The 17,507-nt window shown below is 49.7% G+C and overlaps 1 protein-coding gene across 3 annotated transcripts; it reads left to right on the top strand.

Moving 5' to 3' along the window:
• Positions 1–4,699: 4,699 nt before the first annotated feature.
• On the top strand, positions 4,700–16,057 carry LOC311610012 (insulin growth factor-like family member 1). 3 transcript variants are annotated; one of them, XM_084860820.1, is made up of 7 exons: positions 4,700–5,071; positions 12,062–12,180; positions 12,695–12,784; positions 14,393–14,534; positions 15,024–15,077; positions 15,187–15,448; positions 15,702–16,051. In XM_084860820.1, exons 4-7 carry the CDS (start codon positions 14,510–14,512, stop codon positions 15,709–15,711), a joined length of 351 nt encoding a protein of 116 aa, XP_084716946.1. In that variant the 5' UTR covers positions 4,700–5,071; positions 12,062–12,180; positions 12,695–12,784; positions 14,393–14,509; the 3' UTR covers positions 15,712–16,051. The 3 variants fall into 3 exon arrangements, with proteins under 3 accessions (XP_084716946.1, XP_084716945.1, XP_084716947.1); XM_084860819.1 differs by lacking the exons at positions 12,062–12,180; positions 12,695–12,784 and having other exon boundaries at positions 14,380–14,534; positions 15,702–16,057; XM_084860821.1 differs by lacking the exons at positions 12,062–12,180; positions 12,695–12,784 and having other exon boundaries at positions 4,705–5,071.
• Positions 16,058–17,507: the final 1,450 nt, after the last annotated feature.

Genomic DNA, 17,507 nt, shown 5'->3' with positions numbered 1-17,507 from the left:
TGCGGGGATATCCCCAGTAGGGGGTGTGCAAGAGGCAGCTGATCGATGACTCTCTCTCATGGATGTTTCTAACTCTCTATCTCTCTCCCTTCCTCTCTGTACAAAATCAATAAAAATATATTTAAAAAAAAGAAAAGAAAATGTTCATAGTCTCTTAAATAGGTGTTAGGACATTCAGGCCACGTTTAAATCCTTCTCACCAAGAGAACTCCAAGCTCCCTGGAGTCATCGGTGAGCTCTTACAGAGGCTTAAGAATAACATTGAGACAGGCAGGCTGCCCTCCAAGGCCCTCCCTCCCTCAGGACAATCAGCCAATCAGGGGCTGCACTGAGGGAGCTGCCCTCTCCAAGGTTCCCTTCAGGGGCTTAGCTCCTCATGCCACAAGCCTGTCCTTTTGGTGACCGTCCCTCATTTAACCACTGACACCCCCCTACTCCCCCCCCGCCCCCGTGGGGATCTAACACTCTAATGGCACGTGCCGGGCATGAAGAAGCATGTAGTCACACTGCCAGTGCCCACAGCGCCTGCTCTGCATATTGAGCTGGCACTGTTCCCCCTGAGCCTCTTCTCAGATCTCCCCAGGCTCTGGCGGGAAGCGGCTGGCTCCTCTCCCTTTGGGTGCTGGCCTCCTGGTGCAGGAGCTTCAATCAACCTTTGTGGGTATTGGTTTCGAGTGACCCCTCCCCTCTGATTTCTATCCTAGAAGATTGCCAGAACTCAGGGCACCCATAAAAAACAGCCATCTTATACACACTGTAGCAGAACATGGAACATGTTTCCTAAGGCCAGCATAAGCCTGATGCCCCCCAACACCCACCTGCCTCCCTGCCAACCCCCACATTCCTCACCCCCATCTGACAGCCCCTCAGACTCCCACTTCCATCGGTGGGCCCACAGACACTCACCATGATCCTCCACGGCTCCCACGTCCTGCTGCCCCAAGGGTCTCTCTTTCCCGAGACACCAGCCCTTCACAGGGACCCCAGACACTCTCCTGCCCACTCCGTGGCCACCATAGCAGCTGACAATGCTTTCAGAATCCAAAGGGAATGGGGATGCGGCGAACCTTGGTCTTTCACAAAGCAAGCCAGCTCCTCCGGGCAGGCTGGCAGCAGGCTTGGCACCAGCCTGGGTGTGTGCCAGGAAGAGGGTGAGGTGGAGCAGGGAGCCCGGTGAGAGACAGCCTGTTCCCTGGGGCAGGATTGGAGCTGGAGCTGCTGAGCATGGAGCCTGGTCTGAGTCAGATTCGGGCCAGGGCAGAGGCCAGTAGAGCTCTGAGGTTTGAGGGCAGTGGCCAGTCCTGAGAGCTGTGGGCACTGAGAGCTTCTAACTCCACAGCCTGAGGCTATGGGTTCAGGGGGCCCAGGTTTTAACCTTCCTCTGTCTCTTCCTAAACTGTCAAGAAATAACATGCCTGCCAAAACTGGTTTGGTCCAGTGGATAGAGTGTTTGCTTACATACTGAAGGGTCCCGGGTTCGATTCTGGTCAAGGGCATGTACCTTGGTTGCAGGCACATCCCCAGTGGGGGGTGTGCAGGAGGCGGCTGATCGATAATTCTCTCTCATTGATATTTCTAACTCTCTATCCCTCTCTCTTCCTCTCTGTAAAAAATCAATAAAATATATATATATTTTTTAAAGAAATAACATGCCTGGTATTTTTACATAGACATCTTGCTGCAAGCATTTTTGCTGCCAATATTTTTGCCCCATAACTAATTGGCCTTAAGGTGATTTTGCTCTAAAAAATCACTGTCAAAAAGAGGGACATTAAAAAGGCCATACATTTAAAAGCCTCTTAGGAAATAAAAAGTATTTAGGCCCTGGCCGGTTTAGCTCAATTGATAGTTTGTAGGCGTGAAGACCGAAAGGTTCCAGGTTTGATTTTGGTCATGAGCATGTACTTCAGTTGCAGACTCCTCCCTGGCCACGGCCTTGGTCAGTGCACATGCAGGAGACAATCTATTCATATCTGTATCTCACATCAATGTTTCTCTCAGTCTTTTCCCCTCCCTTCCACTCTCTCTAAAAATCAATGGAAAAACATCCTGGAGTGAATATTAAAAAAAGTGCTTGAATTCACTTAAAATGAGTGTAGACTCCCATCACCACTGCTCAAATAACTGACTTCATTTTGTGGATTGTACTTAAGCAGTTGTCTTGGTTCCATGAGAACAAATCTGCACCATCAAAGAGGGTGTGGCTCTAGCTGGTTTGGCTCAGTGGATAGAGCCTCGGTTTGATTCTGTCAGGGGCATGCACCAGGGTTGTAGGCTCGATCCCCTGTGCGGGAGGCATCCAATCCATGGGCCGATCACACTGACGTTTCCCGCTCTTCTCTTCCCCTCCCTTCCACTCTCCCTAAAAATCGGGGAGGAAATATCGGTGAGAATTACAAGAACAACAGTGAAAAGAGGACATGGGCTTCTATTTCTCCTCCCAGGGTTGTGTGTTTCAAAATAAGAAATCCAGAACATTTGAGATGTTTGTTCCCTGGCATATGTTGTTAGTTTGTCTAAGATAAAATCTTATAAAAAGCAAGAAACAGCCTTGACTCATTTCTGTTGGTGTTTATAGAGTCAACCCCCAGATGAAGGGTCTGGGGTTCCATTCCAGGTCCGGACACCTATCTTGGTTGCAGGCTTGATACACAGTCTGGCCAGGGCACATGAGGGAGGCAGCCAATCCATGTGTCCCCTCTCATATCCATGTTTGTCTCTCTCTCCTCAGTCATCACACACACACACACACACACACACACACACACACACACACCACCTCCATCGCTCCACTGTCAAAAAATATTCTTAGCTGTGGATTTTAAAAAGAAGAAGAAGAAATCACCTCAAAGGAGTCAAATCAGTAGCACCTGGAAGAAATACTGACCATCTAACACCTCCACCCCCAGGCCTCCTGGTCACTGTATAGACCTTTATGAGGGTGAGGTCAGACTGATACAGTGATATAAACACGGGAGTCACAGCAGGAACTTCATCCATGGAGACATGAAACCAAGGAAACAAACACCCCTTACAGAGCCCCTTTCACCCCTGGGATCAAGAGGAAGACTCCCTGTTGGATGTTTGATTGACAGCTTTCAGGGCCCATGCCCCCTCCTCCAGCCCCACATCTGGGTCAGCCCTTAGGAAGTCCTCTGGGCTGCCTCCCCTCCCCGCAAGGGAAGTTCAAACCATAAAAAATCAAGACCTGCCCACCTCCCAGCCAACATGGAAGCCCTGGCTCACCACCTGCTCCCCCTACTTCCCTCCAGAGGAAACCTGAGCCCTTCTCCTGGAGAGTGCTATTGTTATCTCCTGTGAGCATGACAAACCTCACTGCGAATAAATCAGTGCTGTCCTTCCTCCTGCTGTTCACATGAATCCCTGCCTGAGGGGCCCTCCTGCCTCCAGCCAGGGTCACTAGGCACCAAAACCACCACCACCACCAACAGAAGTGCCATAGCAGCTTCCTCCCCACTGCCCAGGCTCAGTGGTCCCTGTCTGGGGCCAGTGGGCCACCTCTAATGGACTTAAGCTCTGTGCTGTCAGGGACCGGCACTGCCATGGCCACAGCCAAAGGCCCGGTTGCTGGGGACACTGTATCTTCCACAGACCAGAGGACACTCGGGGTCCGGTGGGAAATAAGTGTTAATGGAAAAAAAACTATTTAAACCTGTAAAGAATTTTTGTGAGTTTATTTGAGCCAAACTGTTGATATATGCCGGGAACCAAAACCTCAAGGGATTGAGATAATGCTCTGAAGAATGGCGGGTTACATTTCTATTTATACATTGCAATCAAAGGAGGGACATAGGTGGGTTACATGAAATTCATTGGTGATGGAGTAAGGAGGCAGAAGAAAGCAAAGTGGTGGGACACCCCTGGGATTGGATAAAAAGTAAAATGATGGATGTGTACTTAGGTGAGTGCAGGAACAATTAACATGATAACGAAGGAATCTGAGGCATCTGTCCTGGCGCCCACCACATCTGGTTGTGCCCCAGGGGCTCCGGAAAAAGGGAAGCTACAAGTTACCCAGACATCTCACAGATGTGTTATCTTAGAGGCAGGAAGGCAGATGGGCTCAGTAAAGACGATCTAAGTTGATCTTTGTGAAATATTAGCATAGGACATGACTACCCACTATAACGTGTTTGTAGTTACCGTAGATATTTAATTTTTACACCATCTTTTGTGGTTATTTTAGGTCTCTGAGTTTGCAAAACTGCCACACAGGCCTCCCCTGAGCTTGTAGGGTTAGCATGTGGCTCTTTTCCTTGACATAAGAGATATTGAAACCCCTCTGCCCAGCTCCCTCTGTGGAAGGAAGACCCAGGTACCAGGCCCCTGAGCAGGTACAGGCTCGGTCTGGGCTGGACTCACACACCCAGCTCAGCCAGGCTTCCCTCAGCCCCAGGCCCAGCCCCTCGGGAACAGGGAGCCGCCCGCTGGGAGGCTCTGCTGGACACACCCCGGGAGCAGGTCCCCCAGCTCCCAGGTGCTGCTGGCAGGCTGTGCTTCTGGAAGGGGAGTCAGAGAAGGAAACCGGGGTTCTCATCTGTCACAGGCTTCCCTGGGGCCCAGCAGCTCAGCAGGCAGAGCCTCCTCCTGGCAGCATTGGGGTGTGCTTTCCACCTGGCTTCAGGGGCCCCTCCCTGTGGGCAGACAGGAATGTGAGGAATCCATCTCTGCTCCAAGCAGGTCAGGCATGCAGGGGGAAGCCCAGAGCACAGGCTGCCCTGAGCTGCTGGCTGCAGGGAGGTGCCCTGGGCCCCGCCTGCACTCCTCAGGCATCAGGCTGCCTGCATCCTTGCAGAGGGGCTTCCTGATCACTTCCTGCAGGGCTCCCACCTCCATTCCTGCTCAGAGGCTCCTCAGCAACCAGGAGCTGCTCCCCAGTGTGAGCACGAGGGGCTGTGGGACAGGGGGTGGCGGCGGGTCAGCTCTTTGTCGGGAGGAATGTGCTCAGGGGGAGACCACAGACGTGCCCGGGAACAGCACTGTCCAACAGAGAAGACTGACATTTTTTATTTAAAGAATTTGGACAGGCCCAGCCGGTGGGCCTCCGTGGGTGAGTGTCCACCGCTGAACCAGGCGGTCATGGTGTGATTCCCGGTCAGGTCACATCACCGCTTGTGGGCTCCATCCAGCATGCAGGGGGGGGGCAGCCCATCAATGGTTCTCTGTCATCATTGATGTTCCTATCTCTCTCTCTCCCTCTCCCTTCCTCTTTGAAAACAATATAAAAATGTATATTTTAAAAAACTGGACCAAATCCAGCAAAACCGTAGGGAAGTTCACAAGGAAATGAGTCATTCCTCCTGCCACGTGGGGCCCAGCAGCTCAGCAGGCAGAGCCTCCTCCTGGCAGCATTGGGGTGAGCTTTCCTCCTGGCTTCGGGGGCCCCTCCCTGTGGGAGACAGGAATGTGAGGAATCCATCTCTGCTCCAAGCAGGTCAGGCATGCAGGGTGGGGAGCCTGTCACAGGTGGAAACTCCAGGTTTCCTTCTCTGATTCACCTGCCACATTACTGACCAGGGAGGTGGGGAGGCCCTAGGTGGGGACACTGGGGTGAATGGGTGTCCCGACCTTGGGCAAGTGCCTTGGCAGTGGCCACGTTATGATAGGCTCAGCTGATGCCCACTCTCGCCATAACCTGAACTCAGCCACAGGTCTCTTTAAAGGGACCCAGGGGCATACACCTGGGATGTGACAGGGATACACAAGGTCACAGGCCGCCAGTGACCTTGAATGTTTCCCCCCAGACGCTGTCAGGCCTGTAGATGAACTGGGGAAGTGGAGTGATGCAACCTGAACAAGGGGGAGGAGCCAAAGAATACCCAGTGGATCATGGGAGATGGTGGGCGGGGTTTCACACCTCCCTACCCCCAGATTATTCCCACTTAATCAGGCTGACTCCTCCCAATAGAAAATTGCTCTCTTGGCTTGACAGTCTATATTAAAATGTCAATCACTGTAAGGCGAGAACGTAGGTATCTGGTTTTAGACATTTACTGAGGCCTGGCCTGTTTGTCTCAGTGGTTAGAGCATCAGCCCTGGGGCTGAAGGATCACAGGTTGGATTCTGGGTCCAGGGCACCTGGTGCTCCTTCGCAGGCTCCATTGCCAGGCATTAGGAGGGGCCTGTGGGAGGCAACCAGGGGGTGTTTCTCTGTCCTCTCACTCTTCCCTTCCATCATCTCTAGGAAAAAAATCAATAGAACAAATACCTTCTGGTGAGGATTAAAGAAAAACAAACAAACAAACCAAAATATTTACATTAGAAACAGTGATTCATTATCTAGTTCCAAAGCTACAATGGAATCATTCAATCAATCTTTTTTTTTTTTAATAAGTCTTTCAGAACACCTGCCAAAGATAATGTTTTTATTTTCATTGAGTATATTTGACATATAACACTGTGTATATAGTGTAGACCTGTTACTTTATTCTTTTGTATGTTGTAAGATGATTGCTGTTGTAATGATAGTATCACATTACAGAATTATAATGTTATACTTTGTAGAGTTGGCGTTCTGCTCCGTAGCCAAACTATTCCTTCCCCGCTCCCTTTTCATGATCAAAGGTGACAATGCAGCCTGTGCCTCTGGGGGGGTCGCTCCAGGTCCCCCATGCTGACACAAGGATTCTTTTCCTGCTGGCTCTCTTCTCTTCCCTAAATGGCCCAGTTCTTTTCTGGAACGTCTTCACTCTTTGTGTCAACAGCATCTGCCAGACTCCACTGGTCCTTTCTTACCCAGACCTGGAATCAGCCACTTCCCCAAGAAGCTGGCTCTTCCGGGTGGGGGTGGGGGGCGTCTTTAGCAATAGAGGGGCTCCCAGTGCCCATCCACTGACCCGAGTTTCTCCCTCAGCCACCCGCGTTTCTGAATTCATTCTCCCAAGAGGAAACCAAGGCACTTTGCAACCGCCAATGTACAGCCTACGCCTAATATATTAAGATTTTAGTCTGAATAGAATCTGATTCAGAAACCTTTTCACATTATCCTTTATAAGGCATTTTTACCAACCTGCTCAAACTCATTCCTTATATTTTCTTCAAATAATGTTGTTGCTTATCCATATTTACGCTTCTCTCCCAGATCATTTTGTGGCTTTATAAATGCTGTGAAGTTGTCATCTAACTATTTTTATTTAAGTTGATGGCCAGGAGTCTGATACTGTTTTAAAATATTCCATTGAGCTCTGGCCTGGGAGCTAAGTTGGTTAGAGCCAAGTGGTTGGAAAACTGCAGCTCCTGAGCCACATTGAGGTTCTGCCCCTTCTCCTCAGCCACATCCCACATACCTGACATTCTTTATGAAAACAGGAAGTTCCACCAAATGCCTGTTCCCTGGAAGGAGTGCCCTGAGGCCAGATGGAAATAACAAGCTTGCACCCAGGAGGAAATCCAGCCTCTTTAGCACCTGCTGGTAAAGGAAAGTCCTTGACATTACAAATGCAGCATTTTGTCTGTTTCATATTTCATGTTCACGGCTCTCCCTGTACCACAGGGAGCTGTGGGAATGTCCTCTGGCTTGGTTCCAAGGATGTCTGAAATCAGGGTTCACTTGCCCTTTCCAGAAGGGCTGAGCCTGAGACAGGTGACTCACTAGGAAAATAGATATTACATCACTGTGCCTGTGACCTGCAGTGAGGCCTCATGCCAGGATCTTCCTGAGAAATCTGAGCCCAGAGAGTTCAGCCAATGGGGTTTGCAATAACTCCTGGTCCCCATAGGACCCTGAGCATCCTTTGGGTGGGAACAACTGGGAACACGGTGGAGACTGAGGCAGCCCTGGTCCCCGTCCCCATGGGGCTCTCCTAGTAGGTCCAGTGGAGATGCCAGACTCATCCAGACAGACAACCCAGAAGGCAGCACAGAGATGGGGAGGTAGAGGCAGCTTGTTGGGGACAACGTATATGGGCTTGGAGTTTTGGACTGCACAGGTGCCTGCCTGGATGACAGAGGGCACACGGGCACCACTGAAGATGAAGTAATGCTTATCTTTGATCCAAGGAACAGCAACAACATCGCCCTGAGGGGAAGGGCTCAGGTTTGTTCCCGTGTGAGGCAGGTATGAACAGGCATGGAGTGTGGAGGTTGACTTTGGTCATTTTTTTGGGGGGTTGGGGGGGGGGCTGTGGTTGCCTAAGGCCTGTGGCCAGAGTTAGGTTCCTGTATGTGGGCTGGGTGGAGGGTTTGACCTTTGTTCACATGTGCAGCTCCCATGTGCAATGGGAGTGTGCTGGGGCTCAAAGCTATCAGTCACACGAAAAATCAAATCTTCTTCTTATACAGGGAAATGAACGGCTGTACTTGTAAGTAGCCTATTTCACCCTTTGAGGAAGTGTGAGGATTCCAACCCAGGACTGTCTGACCCAAAACCCTCATCACTGTTGAGTCAGGGGCTCAAAGTGTCCATGGACTGGCCCTCAATGCCCATTTCACCAGCACAGTCTCTGAGACCCCCTGCTCTGCCAAGTTCCCTCCATTTTTCCAACCAAGTAGTGACTCAGCTGTTGCAGAGACCAGGATCCACGCCCAGGAGGGCGGGCTGTGCTGAGAGACAGGAACCCTAACTCTTCCCCTGGGAATCTGTGTCTCTCTAGGTCTGGATGGTATCTGGGCCAGTCTTATCACTTTTCTTGATAGAGACACTTAGCTGGATGCAGAACCTACCTTTGACTCCCACCCTCCTTTTTATTTTTACAAGACATGACAGGACAATTAAGTCCGGAAAGGAGACTGCAAGTCTGAACCTTTCCATTCTCATGTTTACTAAGTGTCTGTACGTGACTCACTGGGAAAAATAGATTCTACATCATTTTGTCACGTATAGACAGTTCAAAAACAGATAGAATTACCCAGGAATTGGTGACATTCTACTTCCAATCAACTATTTTAATTTTTAAACCATCTGCTTTGACAAACTCATTGGTTTTACAGCCTGAAAGAGTGCCATGACTCACAATTTTGGGAATATTTCTTTACCCAATAAGTGTAAGGGAGGGAGGGGCATGAAGAGCAGAGAGAGGAGCGTGCTGCCCCCACCCCTTGAGAGAGCACAGACATTAAGACTCTGGTATCTCTGCTCTCAGATGCCTCCTCCTGTGTCTCCTGCCTCCTGTCCACTCCCTCACAGGAGACAGACACTGGCATCTTCCACAGACTCAAATCTCACCACTTTCATCCCAGTTTCAACCCCATAGCCAAACCTGGCTATGGCTCCCAATGCACTCAGCTGAAGTCCTGAATCCTCATCAAGGCCACATGCTGACTGACCCTGCCCTCTGCTCTCCCAGGGCTGAATCTCACAGAAAGAGTCACAGTTCTTGCTCACTCTTAAAATCACAGCTCAGATGTCCCTCCTCCAGGAAGCCACCCTTGATGCCCTTGGTCCCCCTTCCCAGCTCTTCAAACTCTGGGTCATTATTGATTTGGGGGGAGGGGTCTGTGTACCCCAATGGATCTGAGAACCAGAAGGACAGGCCTGGGACATCAACTAGCAAAGGGCTGAAGACAGAGCAGGTTTCTCAGGGAATATTGAATGAGTTAATTAATAAGTGGATGTGCGAAGGGGTGGGTGACTGAATGAAAGCACTGTGTGCAGGGTGTACTCACTGAACACAGCATGTATGTGGTGACATACCGACTTTCTGAGAATTGGTGCCTGAAGCTCAAACCTCTCCTCCCCCCTGTAATGCTTCTGTTCAGCTGAAGCCTGGATCTCATAGGCTGGGGAGGCCTAAGGGCCCCGCTGTGCAGAATAAGCTCTCTGCACCATCTCATCATAGCATCACCCCCCCTGCTCCTCCATCCCACACACAGGGGCCCAACACACGCTAGACATCTAGGCTGCCCTCATCCAGACCCAGCCTGGAGTGTGCCAGTTGGAACTTGGCACAGAGCTTTCTTTATTACCGGTTCGAATGATGACTGATATTACTGATTTGGCTGCACCTACTAGAACAAACAGATATTGCATCACAGCTAACACACGATTTCAAATAGAGTGAAAGAAAAATAGGCAATAAAGTGCTCCCTCAGCCTCCCTCAGAGAGCAAGCCTATTCAGCACAAGGAAGAAGAATCCCTGTGGAGGAGACAGTGGGAACCTCTCACTGGTCCTGTTACCTTCACTCTTACTGGGTCATGATCTAGGGGAGAGTCTTTGAACTCTTTCGTGCAGAATGTCAATGATACAAAAAAGTACGATATTGCCACTGGTTATGTCAATCATTTTTAAAGTCGTCCATTGCTTACCAAGTGTCCTGCACAACTTCTCCCATTCTCTCACTCAGAGTCTTCTGGAAAACAAATCAGTTTCACTAAAAAAGAGATGTTGACAGAAAGCCAGGAAGGCTGGTCAACAACCTTAATTGCTCTAACCTTTAGTTGAGATATTGTTAGCTGAAGCAGAATCTACCCTGTTTGTCCCGTGAAAGTTTCTGTTATTTCCTGCCTAAGGGCTACATGTAAATTTCTGTTTATGTTGCCTAAGATGTTTTCCCCAAAGGCTCAATAAAAGGGGATGGCAGGGCCAGAGCAGGAGTAGTTCTCCACTAGAGTTGGACTACCACCTGGCCCCCCATATCACCAAATTGAATTTCTTCAAGTCTCTTTTCATTTGTGTGCGGCCCTTCTCCATAGCCTGAACCCTGAATTGGAACTCTTTCTACGCGGGCCAAGAAAGAGTCCTGTAAGAGTCTCCTCTGCTCTTCCTGCCCTTCCCCTCCTCCCTCTTCCTCTATGGGAACTAAAGGAAAACAGTGGCATTTGCAGGGCGGCCTCAGCAAGACTCTCAGAGCCTGCACCTGCGCCTGAGATGTACCAGCTGCATGTGCTTGAATACATGACAACTAAAACAACAAAACAGTAGACATCACGTCCTTTTGGCATGTGAGCTCCTGTCTTGGTTTCAGGAGGGACCCCAGAAACCTGGCAAGTTTCTCATTTTGCTCACTTCCTCAAATTAGAATTTCCAAATCTACAAATAAAAGGTCACTGACTATCACGGTCTCTTTCATCAAAATAACACCCACTGTGGTCAGGTGAGCAGTGACCACCCCCTGGTCCTTAGGCTGGGAGTGTGAGGAAGGACAGGTTGTTGACGAGCTTGCTCAAGGGAATATAAAATTTGCAAAAGAACTTGGGAAAAGTAGAAGACCTGTGAGGTTGGGAGTATGAGGCATGTTTTGCTATTTCCATTGGCTCCAAGGTGTATCTGATGCCCTTCTTTCTGCTTAAGTGGCTCTATTACTGGGGGATGGGAGGGCATTAAGGCTGATGGATGTACTTTTTGCCATTTTGTTCATTGCTTTCTGGTTGCTTTGTAGTTCCTCTCTGTTTCTTTCTTCTTTTCTCAGTTCTTTATCACTTTGTTCTGGGCACAGAGCTGATTTGGCTGCATCTACTAGATTATCTTTCCTGTACCTATTTATATTTTTGTGTTGAGGTTATCATGATGCTCACATGTATCAGCCCATAGGGTATACCAGTCTGTGTTAAGTAATTAGCAAGTTAAGTTTGAACATGCTCTAAATCTACATATTTATTCCCCTCCCCCATGTTTTATGTTTTTGATGTTTCATATGTTTTGTGTGAGTGTGTGTATTTCATAGCTAACTGTTGTGTCCATAGGAGGAGGTGAGTTTAGATCTTTTGTGTCACCAGCTTGAATCCCTGTCATTTTCAAAGGGAAATTCAAATCAGAACTATTAGGACTTACAACTTGACATTCTCTAGAATGATGAGGAGTTGAGGGTGTGGAGAAATTGTAAACTTCATATTTGCTAGTGTGAACATAATGTGGTACAAAAGTGGAAAACAGTTTGTTCCTCCAAAAATCAACATAAAATTAGCATGCAAACAAGCAATTGTATTCCTCGGAATAGAACCCAAATAAATGAAACAGCTGTTCAAAATTCTCTTGTCCACAAATGTTCATAGAAACCTTATTCAAAGAGTCAAAAGATGGAAACATCACAAATGTCCATCAGTTAATGAATTGATAAACTAAATGTGGTATATTCATATAATGAAATTTTATATCTCATGAGAAATGAAGGACTGATCCATGGATAACATGGATGAATCTTGGGAACTTTGAGATAAGTGAAAAAAGCCAGACAGACAGCACATATTGTGCCTTTCCATCCATAGGAAAAATCCAAAATAGGTAAAGACATGGAGACTGGAAGCAGATTCATGTTTTCTAGGGACTGGGAGGAGGGTGGAAAGGGCGATGATTGTGCGATGGGTGTGTGGGGTTAAAAGGTGTTGAAGATGTTCTGGTGATGGTTACACAGCATCTTGAATGCACTGAATGCCACTGAACTTACCTTGGTTTAAAGGTAAACTCTATTATGTGAATTTTACCACACATAAAAATGAAGAGTAAGAGCATTTGAATGGGGGCCTGTGTCCAGAGAGCAGAGGAGCTCTCCACACCACTGGTGCTGACCACTGTGACCAGTCTCATTATTTCTGTTGCTGGAATGTTACTTTCTCTGTCTGTTCACTTTAGAGTGTGATTCTGACCCCCCACCTGCTTGTGTGGAGTGTAGGCTGGCCTGTTCAATTGAATCTAACACCCTTGATATATCTGTCCCTGAAACATCTGGTTCCTTTCTCACGGACAATGAAACACCACAACTGCGCCTGATTCTCAACTGTCTTCCTTGACGACAAAGCTCCAATAGATGTAACAAGTGCTCCACGGAAGGCATCCAAAGTGCCACCAGGATGCACTGCTATGACTCCCTCCAAGCCTCTGGGTCCAGGCATGTTTTTTGGGGCTGACAATTTTCCACATAACATTTGAGAATGATCAGAGTGCGTGTGAAGAGAGTAGGGAGAGAAACTTGGCTTTCTCTTAAGCAGAGAGTGAACATAACTCAGAGCCATTCTGGGACATGAAGCTGCTAAGCAGAGCCACGTAATCTCAAGATTTTATTCCCTCCAAGTTGCTTCTGAAGTGAAAGCCAGGACGGCCCACAGCAGAGGCCAGACATCCTCAGTCTTGAGTTTACCAAGTTACCAAGTGGCACAGTGACTGCTTCTCTGAAAACTGTGCTCCTGCATCAAGAATTGGTTTGTTCATTAAAACAGGCAGTGGGCCCAGCTGGTTTGGCTCAGTGGATAGAGCATCAGCCTGTGGACTGAAAAGTACCAGTTTTGATTCCAGTCAAGAGCACATCCCTGGGTGCGGGCTTGATCCCCAGTGTGGGTCATGTGGAAGGCAGCCGATCAATTCTTCTTTCTCATCATGGATATTTACATCTCTCTCTCCCTCTCCCTTCCTCCCTGAAATAAATAAAATATATTAAAAATAAAAAATATAACAGGCAATGGCTCCCAGGACTTGAAAAACTTAGGAACCTCCCATTGGCTTCCTCGTGCATCCGGTCTCACTACAAAATGAGCAGCATCTTGCACCACAACCCATGGAATTTGAAGCAGCTGGTGGTCTCTTCAGTGTGAATTCAACCAGGGAAAGCATGACCCACACTGGGAGATCCCACACCCATCTCCCTCTGAACACACATCCTAGAGATCAAAGCCTTGGAGAATCTATTGAAGGTGGTGAGATTTCTCTCACAGAACTTTACAGGCAAGTAATACTGATAATGATGATGGCTTCAACAACCAAACGAAATTCATATTCTCTCTCTCTTCTTCTCCCTACATTTCTCCCATCTTCCTTCTTTCCCTCCTGATTTTCTTCTCATGAACTCCATGCAAATTATGACCTCGGAATAGCCTACTCACCCCTTCGTCACCTGTGTCTGAAAGAAAATCTGGACCATATAGGGTGTGTAGTGGACTTGTGCTCCTCAATAACTGACATGAATGAAGACATAGAGGAGACCAGCCAGAGGGCCCTGGGGGAGTGAGTACAAGGTTCCTCCAAGGCCCTTCCCCTGATTCTGTTTTATGAGCCACCCCAGAATCCTCCACTTATTTCCCTCTTTCCCCAACCTTCTTCAACCTGGAATTTCCACGTGTAAAAACTCATCACCTTCACCTAAGTACCCTGAACTGTGGTTTAGTGAGCAGCTCCTGGTCAGGGCTCTGAGGTCAGGGAGCTGAGAGCACACCCCGCCCCCCAACCCCAAGGATGTGAGAGGTTACCAATGTGTAAAAGACAGTGGGGAAAGTAAAAGACTTAAAGGATGCAAAGGAAAGGCTGTTTGGTGGGCTCCTCCTGGCAGAGTGGGGGTGGCTCTGAGGCGTGTCCTGCTTTCTGAGGAGTCCCTGGGCATGAGTGGGAGGCATTTGGGGAAAGTCTCATGAAGGGGGGGTTGGGTATCCTGGCTCTCAGAGGATCCTGGGGTGCCAGAGATGATGTCTAGATTCTCCTGATTCATGGTCCCAGCGTGTCTTCACAGGCCTGGCCAGGAGGCAGGAGGCACGTTACCTGATGACATCACCCCCCCTTGTCAGACATAAAAGCACCTGCGGGAACTGCAGACCTTCTTCTGATTCCGCTGCAGCCAACCAGAGCCATGACTCCTCGATGCCGCATCCTGGGTAAGCAGGACCCAAATCCAATTCCCTTGAATCACAGCTCCAATCTCACCCACCACCCCATCCCACCTCAACCTACTTCTCCTCCTTAGTGCCAGGCCTTACCGGATCCATCTCCCCAATATCCTCTCCATCCACATCTCCAATTCGGTTCTGAAACTCATGCCCAATGCCACCCATGCCCCCCTTTCACACTCCAACCCCAGTCTTCTAGACTTTCATATGGGTCATCTCCATAGCAACCCAGTCAGCTCAGCCCCCTGAGTGACGCTGGGCCTCCTGCTCTCAAGGCCTGTCCAGGAAACACCAACATTCCCCACAACCTTAAACCCATTTTCCCCCAAAACCCTGCCAGTACCCTCACATTCCACCGGTCCTGAGCTTCAGTCCGGACAGAGACCCTCTCAGACATTCCCTGGCCCCAAGCAGGGCTCCCTGAGGGGGACCCAAGGCTGCCCCCTCAGCCTCACCTCATCCAGCTCCTCCCCACAGCTCTCTCCGCCGCTCTCTGCATCATCAGCCTCCTCTGTGCACACGGAGCCCCAGGTGAGCCCGGGAGGGACGGGGACATTCGGGTGGTGGGTGGCTTTCAGAGGGTCTCGCATGGGTGCTGCTTATCCTGCCGTCTGGGCCACAACAGCTCTGTCTCCTCCAGTGTCCCCCACGGGTGCTCACCTGATGCTGTGCCAGGCACACTCCAGATGTGGGGGCAAGTTCTACGACCCCCAGCAGTACTGTTGCTATGACGATGCCGTGGTGCCCTTGAGCAGGACCCAGAAGTGTGGAAACTGCACCTTCAGGGTCTGCTTTGAGCAGTGCTGTCCCTGGTCACTGAGACCCCAGGAGACCTTCGTGGTAAAAGTGAGAGGCCAGGGGTGTTGCTTGGCACCCACCTTGGATGACAGGGTTTGTTCCAGGTAAGGTCCTGTCTGCTTCACAGGGATAGAGTGTGCCCGGGGACTGGGGAGGGTCTGGAATCCCAGATTGTGCATGATATAACCGCCCTGTTCCTGTCCACCTGCTCTAGTCAATCTCTCCATTTTTCTCTCCTTGTTTCTCATTTTGGTTTTATTTCCCTCTCATCCTCCTTGCTGTCATTCTGTGTCCCACTTTTCCACTCCTCTGCCCATAACCATGTGTCCCTGCATTTCTGGCCTTCTCTCTCCGCAGTGTCAGCTGACCGAGGACGGGCGACCAGATGACTGTTGATTCTGCTTCCTCAGTGAGCCTGGAGACGGGGCCTGGTGCTGACTGAGCTCCGGGACTGCTATGATATTTGGGGACAGGAGCTTCTCCGAGTCCATGTGCCTGTTTGATGCTTGCTTCTCTGGCACTCTACTCTGTTCTAAATGGTGACAGCCCGTTTCTGTGATTCTGGAGAATCATGAGAGATGGTTTTGCTCATGGAGGCCCCGAGGTCCCCAATGCCTACAGCGAACACCATGAGACAGAACCCCATTACCTTCTGCTCTTTTCTCACCTGTCAGCAAACACATGCCATTTAATAAACTTTGTAGTTTTACCTGTTCTGTCCCGGCTCATGAATGGTTGGGAAGGGGTCTTAGTGGTGGACATGGGGTCCTCTCTCTGACTCCCTGGGGTCACAAGGGATGTGCACATTTCCCCCGTAAGAACAACTGTCAGGTGTTCCCAAGGAACTGCGGGTTTCACGGAATGACAGTTGCATCCCAGTCACTGGGATCCAGCTCTTGTTTCCACCCCACCAGGGCTTAGGACAGGGGAGGGCTTTGGCCTGCATCTCTCCCCCACCACCTGCCTAGCCCAGTGGAGGGAGGTGAGGCCAGCACGCTCCCTGGCGGGAGGAGGGCGCAGGGCGGGCAGGTGCTAGGAATGAGAACCAGGGAGGAGCCCCCAGTGCTGGGGAAGGACAAGGTGCATCTCCTGCACCCAAACCCCGGGGCGGGGCTCTCCACGTGTCCCCACCAGCCAGCGGGCTGTGGTTGGAGCTGGCACTCTCACAGGAAGAACTGGCTTTCCTCCAAAAGACGGTCTGGGCATCATCCCAAGAGGTGTTAGCACTTCCCATTGGCTTCCACCCAAACCGCGGGCAGGAACTCCTCCCCGAGCTCCTGGGCTTACCCAGAAACAAGGTCACAGGGGTCGGGGTCTGTCATGTCTGAGGTCGATCTTCCCTAGAGAGACAGGGGTTCAGGGAGGAGGGGCATCCAGGACAGGTGGTGAGGATCACAGGGGACCAGGCCACGCCCCTCAGCCTGCAGGGTGGTGACTGGGCCTGGACCAGGCATGTCCAGGACCCTGGACAGAGGGGCCAAATGCCTAGTGCTCTCCAGATTCTAACTTCTGAAAGAAATGAAGACTGTTTTCCGTGTACTAATTTTATTTGTAAACAATCATATGAAAATTAGACAGAAAAGGCAGGGATTCTGGGTCACTGAGTGGGGTCTCCCCAAACCGGGCTCAGAGGAACCTGCCCCTCCATCCATGAGGTTGTAAATATGAGCAGCTGGGGAATGGACAGCATGGGAAGCAAAGCTCCTCCCCATCCTCAGCCTTGTCTCCCTCTCCTCTGAAGACACACTAGCAGCAGTGTCAGTGTGACCTTCCAGAAGGTTCTGTGCCTGTAAGATCATGTCTGCAGAGACCTGATGGGGCAGCAGGCTCTGGGGGAGGAGGAACTCTGCAGCTGGAGTGCCCAGGGCAGACCCTTCCCTTGCTCTCACATGTGTGATTCTGGGAGTGATAAGTGCCACTGTGCCTCAGTTTCCGCATTTGTAAAATGACCATGAAAACTAGATTAAATGAATCCATATTTTAAAGGATTTCAAAAAATGCCTGAAGTATAGGAAACATGTCTGGGCTTGTTGAAAAGCAAACATTTTTTCCCCCTAACTTTAATTATTTTGCCTTTTAAAAATAAAAATAGTTTAGAAGTATTTCTGTGTGAGGACCTATAGATTCATCTCAAACTTGCTAATGGCAGAAAATTAGTGCAGT

The sequence above is a fragment of the Pipistrellus hanaki genome (assembly GCF_964339955.1).
Source record: "Pipistrellus hanaki genome assembly, chromosome: 15".
NCBI lineage: Eukaryota > Metazoa > Chordata > Mammalia > Chiroptera > Vespertilionidae > Pipistrellus > Pipistrellus hanaki.
This window is presented reverse-complemented; position numbering and strand designations above follow the sequence as displayed.

Excerpts from the sequence above, each read along its gene's own strand:
- LOC311610012 (XM_084860819.1), top strand. The coding sequence starts at position 14,510 with ATGACTCCTCGATGCCGCATCCTGG. Across the intron at positions 14,535-15,023 it reads TCCTCGATGCCGCATCCTGG|CTCTCTCCGCCGCTCTCTGC; the intron begins GTAAGCAGGACC and ends TCCTCCCCACAG. Across the intron at positions 15,078-15,186 it reads CTGTGCACACGGAGCCCCAG|TGTCCCCCACGGGTGCTCAC; the intron begins GTGAGCCCGGGA and ends TGTCTCCTCCAG.